Raw genomic sequence first — 9,508 nt, 5'->3', positions numbered from 1 at the left:
CAGTTTATTTGTTTTGTTTGATGATATGCATGCTTTTCTTCTGTAAACAGGTAATAAATTTTTGTAGATAGTCTTGATGTGTTATCTTTGTGTAAAGTCGGTGAATATAACTAAGGTGTTAGTGGACTGGATGAAAAGAAACTGGTTATTAGGCAAGAACAGGGTAGTAGTTATCCATGACTATGTTTAGCTATGCAGACTAATGTATTCTTCAGGTTTATAGCTTGGCACTTTCACCTGTTTAAAAAAAGAAAAAAAAATAGTTACATATATGTACATGGTTGACTTTCTAATTTTTAGGTGGCTTAGTGTTTCCAAATAAATGACGTTAAAATGTGGGGGATAAAGGATATGTAACTGCATTGATCAGTGATGGTGAACCTTTTGAGCTTGGCATGTCAGCATTTTGAAAAACCCTAACTTAACTCTGGTGCCGTGTCACATATAGAAATTTTTTGATATTTGCAACCATAGTAAAACAAAGATTTATATTTTTGATATTTATTTTATATATTTAAATGCCATTTAACAAAGAAAAATCAACCAAAAAAATGAGTTCGCCTGTCACCTCTGACACGCGTGTCATAGGTTCGCCATCACTGGCATAGATGATAGATGGTGCAGTGCTGTTTAGAATTTGAGCTGTACAATTTTGAATGTGGAAGGTGATTTTGTCATATTGATCTGTGTGTAAGAGATGGACTTTTTTATTTTTGATAAGAGAGAGGAAGTGAGAGGGAGAGAAACATCAGTGATGAGAGAGAATTATTGATTGGCTGCCTCCTGCACACCCCCTACTGGAGATTGAGCTCGCAACTGGGGCATGTGCCCTTGACTGGAATCAAACCTGGGACCCTTCAGTCCACAGGCCGATCTATTCATTGAGCCAAACCAGCCAGGGCAAGAGATGGACTTTATAGAACTGGCAGAGCACATTTCACAAACCATCAAGTTAAGATCCAGAGAGGCTAAGGACCTTTCCTTTGTCATCCAGCTGTCATCCAAAATTTAAAGTGGAATAATTAGTGGCAGAGCTGAGACTCAAACACATGACTCTTAGCTGTTGCTCTATCTGTTTCAGCTCCTGGCTTTACACATCTTGGCTGTAGAGAATCTGATCAGACATCTTTTTCTTGATATTTCTTCCTTTCATACCACAGATGAGTGATCCACACAGAGGAATGGTTTGACAAATGCTGATAATAAATTTTGTTCTTATTTTTGGTTTAAGGAAAAGCCAATCCAGACATCAGTCTAATAGAACTATATAAATGTAAAGTAGTATCATTCTGACACTACCAGGATGGGTGCTTAAGAGGAAGCTTTGACACGAGAGTGGGTAGAGGCAGAACAGAGTTGGGTACTTGCCAATATACTCTCCTTTCTGGCTTTTTTAAAAATAAGAGCTCAAAGGGAAGTACCCACAATCATTTCCTTTTAAGTGGGAACTTAATAGTCACAACATCAAGGAAAAATGCCATGTGGATAGATAGTCATGGGAAATAGAAGCCATCCCAGCCAAGTTTGAGTTTTTGTCTCATGTATAAGGGGAAACAATCTAAGTTTACTGTAATAACAGCATTCCATCAACCATCCGGATGTACTTCTGGAGCTGTGTGCTCTACATTTTGATGATACACTTAATGCCCCTGTGGATTCCTGACATTACAGAATTTCATTAAGGGCTGTCGGATACTTTCTAACTTGGTTCTGTTCTTTATTAAGCACAAGCGCTAGTTCTTAAGTGGCTGAGATGTAGTACCTACCTTTAGTCGCTGGTATTTCATGTATGCTGTCTACCACTGTGATTTTTGCTGATGCTGAAGCCTGTCCTTGCGAGTTGGATGCATGGCACTCATATTCTCCAGCGTCTTCCTTACTGAGTGGCGATAACTGTGAATGGAAAAGAATCGTTAGTGCCTCTCTGCTGGTCCTCTCTTTTCCTCGTGGTCTCAATGAAGTCGTTGTAAGTTTCCTGTGATGACCAAGGAATTCACAGCAAAGATACTGCTAGAAATAGTGCAAGCCCCATGCTAGGAGAATTACACAACTACCGGATTTGGTTTGCCGGGGAGATGCGTACCCTGAGGAAATGTTACCGACAACTTTCGGTCACATTGCAGAGGTTAACAACTGGAGAGGTTAACAACACAACAGTTGGAGGAAGACCTTGATAGGGTGGGTGTGTGATCTCAGTACTACACAGGGAGTATCTACAACCATCAAAGGTCAGGTAAAATAACTATTAATCAGTACTTGATTAAAGTACTTAATGCGTGGATCAGGTCTGTGATCATTTTGCTTTGAAGTAGAGGAAAAAAATTAGTTCCTATTTGTTGGTCATTTCCAAACATCCAATGAACTTCAGCTGTTTTCAGCTGCGTCTGAAAGTGGAGTAGCAGCTCCGTGTGAGTGCTTCCAGCCGGGCAGTGCACCGGGCGTCTCTGCCAGGTCCGCGGTGTCTAATTCCAACAACGAGAGCCTGGCCAGCTCCTGCGACTCACCAGCACCCAGCCAGTTACTTCGTGCTTTTCTGGGCCACCTCGGGTCTGAATGGCCAGGTTGTCCCGGTCACCAGGCAAGAGTTCTGTCCTGTGAAATCTATTATCGTCCTTTTTTACCTGCAAAATAGAGGGAAATTGTCTCTGCATTCTCTGCACTGAATCATCACCTTAGAAGAGGCCACGTTTCTATAATTGCACAAGAAGTACATCAGACTTTTTAACTGGGTTAAAACTAGCAATTTTCATATTTTTCCTGAATAGGTACATGAAAGATCCCCATCCTGTCAGTTTCCCTCCCTATGTTTCAAGTTATACAACCTTACCTGTATGAATGTACTTTCCTGCATGTGTGGGGAACACACGTCATGCTCTCCTGCCCCGGGACACCATCATTTGCTCATGCCCTTATACGTTCTGCTGCTCTGCTGGGCCTCTCCTTGCTTGCCAAGACATGTGTGAGCGGCAAACAGTATCGCCCAGTGCTAGGTAGGGTTGGTGCTTGGGACCTTCTGCAGGAGCCCAGGTGCAGGGGTTCTTTCTGCAACAGCCTCATCAGTGCAAAACAGTAGGCTGAGTTAAATACCAATTCTTTGAGGGCTAAGGATTCACCAAGTATGTACTAAAGTCCTGAGAACAAAAACGCCTGTCAAACAAATGCCTATGTCATTCTCATGACAAAACTTCCTGCCTATCCCTGTGTATCTCAGGAGAGTCAGGATGGGTTAAGAGATTCCGTTTCCTCGGTTTGAGGCCAACAGTAAACACTGTCTTAACTTTTCCCCCTTTTTATAAAGGCAAACTATGGCCCAGGCCGGGTGGCTCATTTGTTTAGAGTGTCGTCCCATGAACCAAAAGATTGAGGGTTCGATTCCCGGTCAGGGCACACACCTAGGTTGCGGGTTAATATCACAAGGTAACTACTGATCAGGAAATCACAGACCACTCATCAGGCTGTGACCACCATAGAAGTGCTGTCGCCTGGTGTCGGGAGAGAAGGTGTGTCCTGTTAGTTCGGGTGTTGCTGAGATGCTTGAGCATGAAAGACATGCCACCTTGGAACCTCAGTGTTCTATTACTCATTTGTACCCACAAACAGTTCCGTGCTTAAAGTGGAGTTGGACATGGGAATGCATAGAAAGCCTGTATTCTCAGCAGTTTGGTACAAGGACAGTGGGGAGAAAACAAATGTCCTGTTTAATTAAGTCATGACTTTTAAAGTGAATTGACATGGGCACATACAAAAGGAAGGTTTTAGGAAATGATACCTTTACTAAATGTGATGCCTTAAGATATTTCCTGTCCTATTTTTTATTTTTAAGAAACTGCAGGCTGTGATTCCTACATTACACTCAGAACTCACTGGTGGTTCGTGATCTGCAGGTTGAAACAACTGCTTTATGCCACCCATGTGGCAAATTACACGATGGAGGCAGAGGAAAATCAGCAGAGCCTAGCAGCTGCGTTTTTGCTTGTTTCTGGCAAGTTTGTAGAAAATTATTTTTTCCTGTCCCCCAACTCCCCTCCCCACAGTTGATAAGCCCTAAGGAAGCCCATGGGATCTGTCCCACACAGTCCCAGAAGCTTAAAGGAAAAGATTCCCCGGGCAGATTTATTCCCCTGGTGTGTGTCCGCTAGCTGGGGAGGGGCAGAGAAAGGGCTGAAGAAATTACTCGCTTCTGGGTTTGTCAATAGGTCACAGGCCTTGGACACTTGGGTAGAGGTGGCTTCCACTGTGTAGTCCCTAGAGCGCTGCAGAGCTTTGTATGGACATTCTTTGGAAAGATTGTTTCTCCGCCTCTCACTCCCCAGCAAACCAGTAGCCTCCAAACAAGCAAGGAGGAGCGGCAGCAGCTCTCACCATGAGGCCAGAAGGTACACACCCATCAGCTGCATTTTTGCTCTTCATTGCTTCCCACTCCCCTTTAAAAAAATGACTTATTGAGGCGAAAGAATTTCACTGCTTCCTTTAACAGCTGCTTCAGCTGCAAAGGATAGTTGTAATGCAGCTAGCTGGTGCTGTCTCTGCCCACCCCCAGGCATTTTCTGGAAAAAACACTGCCTTCATTCCCACCAGAGGGCCCGATGGGGGCGATGCTGCCTTCTGGCCACATGGGGGCGCCAGAGGTTGGCAGGTGACCCAATGTGAATCAAGGTCCCGCGGGGGGGATTTTACAAACGCACTAGAAAAGAGTAGAACAAAATTTCCTCTGGGATCATTAAGCCGTGATAATGTGAACTCGGAGCTGCCAGTGACTATATCGCTCACAGTGTGGAGCAAGCTTTCTGAGGTGGAAGAAAAGAATAAGACCAGTACATTGGGAGCAGAGTCAAGAGCCAGGAGGCTAGGCACATTGTATCTGGATCCAGCTGCCCTTGAAATTGGAATCACCACCCCACTCGACCTCCATTATTTTTGCCTAGACTAGTTTGAAGTGAGTTCTACAACTTGCAACAAAAAAGAGTTCTGGTGCCAAAATCCCTCCCAGAGTTCCAGAAACTGCTCCTCTGGTCAGACACCAAGCCAACAAAATAATCAAGAGACCATCATCCATCTTAGAACTTGCTGGAGAAGTAAACCTGCTGCAAATAAGTGTCTGGTTATGCCTTTCTACTGAAATAGATTTCCTGTTTGTTTGCACCAGTCTGATATGTACTTAATAGGATTTTCATGGGGGGTGCTAAAAACGAGTCAAAATATACAAACTGGGAAACATAAAATTCTGCACCGTGCAATTGTTAAGTATTATTTGACCTGGCAAATATTTTCCCTTCTACAGACATGCTGAGAATATGTTGTCCTTCAAATTGGAAGATAGTTACACAAAACAATACCACCTGAAGGGAAACATTTCCAGGAATAGTAGCTAACAAGCAGTGCCAACTACATATCTGACAAGCCAAGTGATTTTACCTGCTTTACTTGATGTCATCTTTTCAAGAATTGTAAGCTACTTTCATGATACAGAGGAGGAAACGGAGGCTTAGAGCAATGGCTCTCAATCTAGGTGATTTCCCCCCAGGGGACATTTGGCAATGTCCGGAGACCTGTGTGACTGTCACACTGAGGGGGTGGGTACTACTGGCATGTAATGGGTAGAGGCCAGGGATGCTGCTGAACACCTTACAAGGCACAGGGCAGCCCCCACAACACAGAATGATCTGTTTCAAAATATCAACAGTGCTTGAGGCTAAGAAACCCTGACTTAGAGAGAACTCAGCCAACCTGGCTAAGGAACTCACCCCCCAATGGGGACACCCCCTCCTCATGCACACACATGCTGACACTCATACTGAAGCACAGGCATGCTCACACACGCACACACATGCACACCGAGGGTGAGTTTGGGTGTCAGCATTATAGTTTCCCAGTTCCTAAGGCTCCCTAACAAAAGCAGAGCAGGGGCTATTTGGTGGTCAGTAAAAATGTTAGTTAGATCCCAGGGATGTATCTAGAAGATTGCCATAAGGTTTCAAGGAGGAGCAGCAGGCAATGGAACCGGCTGAGGATTTTAGGTTAGTACCGTCCTTGTGCAGTGAGAGAGGGTGTGTTCTTAAAATCTGTGTCACTGACCTTGTTCCAGATGAGGACAGGGGTTGGGATTCCGATGACCTCACAGCTCAAGTACACCTTGGCACCAGTGACATTCCAGATGTTCTTGGGGGGAGTCACAATGGAAGGACCTAAAAGAGAGGGCACAAAGCCAAATAAATTTTTTAAAAACAATCTTTAGCATCAGTCAGCATGCTAGGAGAACAATACTTGATTTTGTTTATGACTCTGTCCCCTCTGTGAATTATCTGAAGCAAATTTCCAAGACCAGACTGGCATCCCTTGGCCACCAGCATGACTTTAAGCTATGCTTTGAGAATGTGTACATCTAGACAAAAACAAAAAATAGGTAGGAAGAAAATTTTATTGTTTATAAGATTGTCTGCTCTCTCAAGTCATGCTTAAATTAATTTGAATTTACCAGCTGTTTTGCATTATCTGGGTCTTTCCAATTAATATAGTGAAGATTTAGTTCCAAAATGTTCCATGTTTTTCTTTCTTGTTTACCAGTATTTTTAGTTATGGGGGGTGGCAACATAAAACAATCTATGAAGATATTTGAAAATGTGTTGAGTACCCTGAAAAGATGGTAGGTAGTCCCTGCCTTAAGAAGCTTGGGATCTGAGGTTGGCGAGTCAGTGGTGATAAGGCAGGGATGGTAACTTTCATCAGAGATCAACATGAGGAGCTGGGTGCCCTGGGAGACACTTTTGAACAGAAGTGGCCTGAGTGTTAAGGAAGAAGGTGGAAGGAGGAGGCAGTGGGTAAAAGAGAAGCAGTGACAGATCTACTGTGTGTGACCAGGGCCCCCAAGGAGAGGGCTCTTTTTAGAATTCTCAGTTTCCAGGTCACTGGCAGCGGGCATGGGCAAGTGGGGGCACCTGTGGAAAGCATTGTCTGATTTGAGTCCTGGGTGTGGGACCACCAGGGAGAGCCCAGAGTGACACCTCCTATCCCCTCAATCCTGGCACACATCCCTCCCCTTCTCTATCATATCCCCTCCAGTAAGAAGGTCCTTAGCACCAACATCAATGTATGCATCCTTTTTTGTGACAGAAGAGGTCTTAGGGTTGGCAAACTCTGGCTTGTGGGACAAATCTATCCTGTTACTTGTTTCTACATGGCTTGTGAGTGGTCTTTACATCTTTAAGTGATTGGAAAAAAAAGAATCCTATATAATAAAAGTATAATATGCAAATTGACTGAAAGGCTGAACAGTGGAATGACTATCCAGATGACCATCTGGACAACCATCCAGATGGTCATCTGGGAGCATGCTATGACACCCACTGGCACCAGGCCAGCCAAGGCAGTGCAATGTGATTGGTTGGGGGCCCAGCCATCACCCCATGATTGCCCCACAGAGGGAGACCCAGGCCACCGACCAGTGGGCTGTAGCAAGTGGGCGGGGCCTCTCTCTGCGAGAGAAGCACAGGTCCCAGGTGCCAGAGGGAATTTGGCACCAACAGTCAGGGGAAGGCAGGCCTACTCTTGCATGAATTTAGTGCATCAGGCTTTTAGTATTTCATAATGTGAAAAATTTAAGAAATTTATAGTTCATTGTCCATAAAATAAAATGTTATTAGGCCCTGGCCGATTTAGCTCAGTGGATAGAGTGTCAGCCTGCGGACTGAAGGGTCCCATGTTCAATTCCGGTCAAGGGCACATGCCCGGGTTAAAGGCTTAATCTCCAGTTGGGGGCATGCAGGAGGCAGCCAATCAATAATTCTCTCTCATCATTGATGTTTCTATCTCTCCCTCTCCCTTCCTCTGAATATATATTTTAAAAAATGTTATTGGAACACAGCCATGCCCAGAGTGGAGCATTTGTGGCAAAGACTGTATGGCCTAAAGTATTTACCATTTGGCTCTACAGAGAAGATAGTGCTGATCCCTGCTCTAATCAGCTGAGAGGCAACCAAACCTAGGTAAGACATTAGGGGAAAGCCTCAGGACTTCAATGTGCTACATGTTACCCAGAGCAGATGCAAGTAAACCCAATGGATGATTTCTGGTCCAGCTCTGAAATGCAACTTCTTTTTATTTTAAATTTATTTTTTATTGATTTTAGAAAGAGAAGAAGGTGTGTGTGGGGAGGGAGAAAAAAGATTTATTGTTCCCCTTATTTATTCATGGATAGGTTCTTAGATGTTCCCTAACGGGGGTTCGGACCCACAATCTTGGCATATCGGGACCATGTTCTAACCAGCTGAGCTCTCTGCCAGGGTGAAATGCAATGCTTTGGAAGCCAACAGATACTGAAAGATCTGTACTCTCTGCTCTTTTCTGCTGAGGTGCCAGCTCCCTAACATCTGCAGCAGGAGAGACATGCACACCTACTTTTTAACAGGTGGAACTTGGAATTTTACTTCTGCTAACTCTGAATGCCGGGTTTCAGCCCCCCAGGGTCCCCAGAGAGACCAGGGACAGTCCACAGAGGAGGGAGCAGAGCTGGGGGCCTGGGCTCCGGGTGGGACAGCCACCACTCCAGGACCAAACCTATGAGGCTCAGTGCGCTTCTCGGACAAATGAGTTAAGAATTCCCTGAATGCCTAGCTGGTGTGGCTAAGTGGTTAAGCGTCATCCTATGAACCAGGAGGTCAGGGTTCGGTTCCAGTTCAGGGCATATGTCCGGATTGCAGGCTCAATCCCAAGTGTGGGGAGTGCAGGAGGCAGCCAATCAATGATTCTCTCTCATCACTGATGTTTCTATCTCTCTGTCCCTTCTCCTTTCCTCTCTGAAATAAATAAATAAATATATATAAAGAATTCACTCTGAATCTTAGCTCTCTGCTGCCTTGTCTTGCAACCGAATGTCTAACTGCAGGGTCAGCTTGCCTCAGAGTCCTGGGAAAGGCACAACCTCCCCTTAGGCCTGGAAAGTTTTCTGGCACAATCAGCATTCAAGGGACACGAAGTCTCCCCTTTTGCAACAGACTATTTCCAGCACACCATTAATTTCTCGAAACAGAAAGGAAATGCTCCCGGCATGTAAGATTTTTCCCACTCATCTGAAGTATTAGAAGCTGATTTTTTTTAATCCCTGGGGCATCCCTCCCCCTACCCCCCACTTTGCAAGAATGTGCAAAACAATCAAAGTTTTGAAAGCCCAAAATAATATTCCATGCTTCCTTCCCTCTGCACCATAGGCCTAAAGAGGAAGCCTCTATCTTGGCCAGGGGCCTTGGCTTTTCTGTAGCAAACATGGATGTGGTGAGCCTGGTGGTGCTGTGTTTATGTGTGTTTCTGCCTCTGTCTCTGATGCTTCCTAGTCTGACGGCACCAACACAGGACCTGCAAAGGGCTGGGCCGGGCCTCACCCCACCCCAGGCTTCCTCCTGGGCCCTGGGACCACAAGGGCTTGGACACCACAGGACCGGATCTGGATGGACTTTGAACTATGTTCGCTCACCTCTCTCAAGGCCCCCATGTGGCTTTGTCCTCTTTTCCACAA

The 9,508-nt window shown here is 45.0% G+C and overlaps 1 protein-coding gene across 1 annotated transcript; it reads right to left on the bottom strand.

Moving 5' to 3' along the window:
* Positions 1-5: 5 nt before the first annotated feature.
* Positions 6-6,231, bottom strand: IGFBP7 (insulin like growth factor binding protein 7; the record flags this gene model as incomplete). Its single annotated transcript, XM_015562060.1, has 4 exons — positions 6-237; positions 1,767-1,893; positions 2,505-2,621; positions 6,076-6,231. Coding segments are annotated over 4 exons (420 nt in total), but the record flags the coding sequence as incomplete, so codon positions are not given.
* Positions 6,232-9,508: the final 3,277 nt, after the last annotated feature.

Source organism: Myotis davidii, unplaced genomic scaffold, assembly GCF_000327345.1.
Source record: "Myotis davidii unplaced genomic scaffold, ASM32734v1 scaffold1171, whole genome shotgun sequence".
Taxonomy (NCBI): domain Eukaryota; kingdom Metazoa; phylum Chordata; class Mammalia; order Chiroptera; family Vespertilionidae; genus Myotis; species Myotis davidii.
Note: the sequence above shows the minus strand (reverse complement) of the source record. Positions and strands in the feature narration are given on the sequence as shown.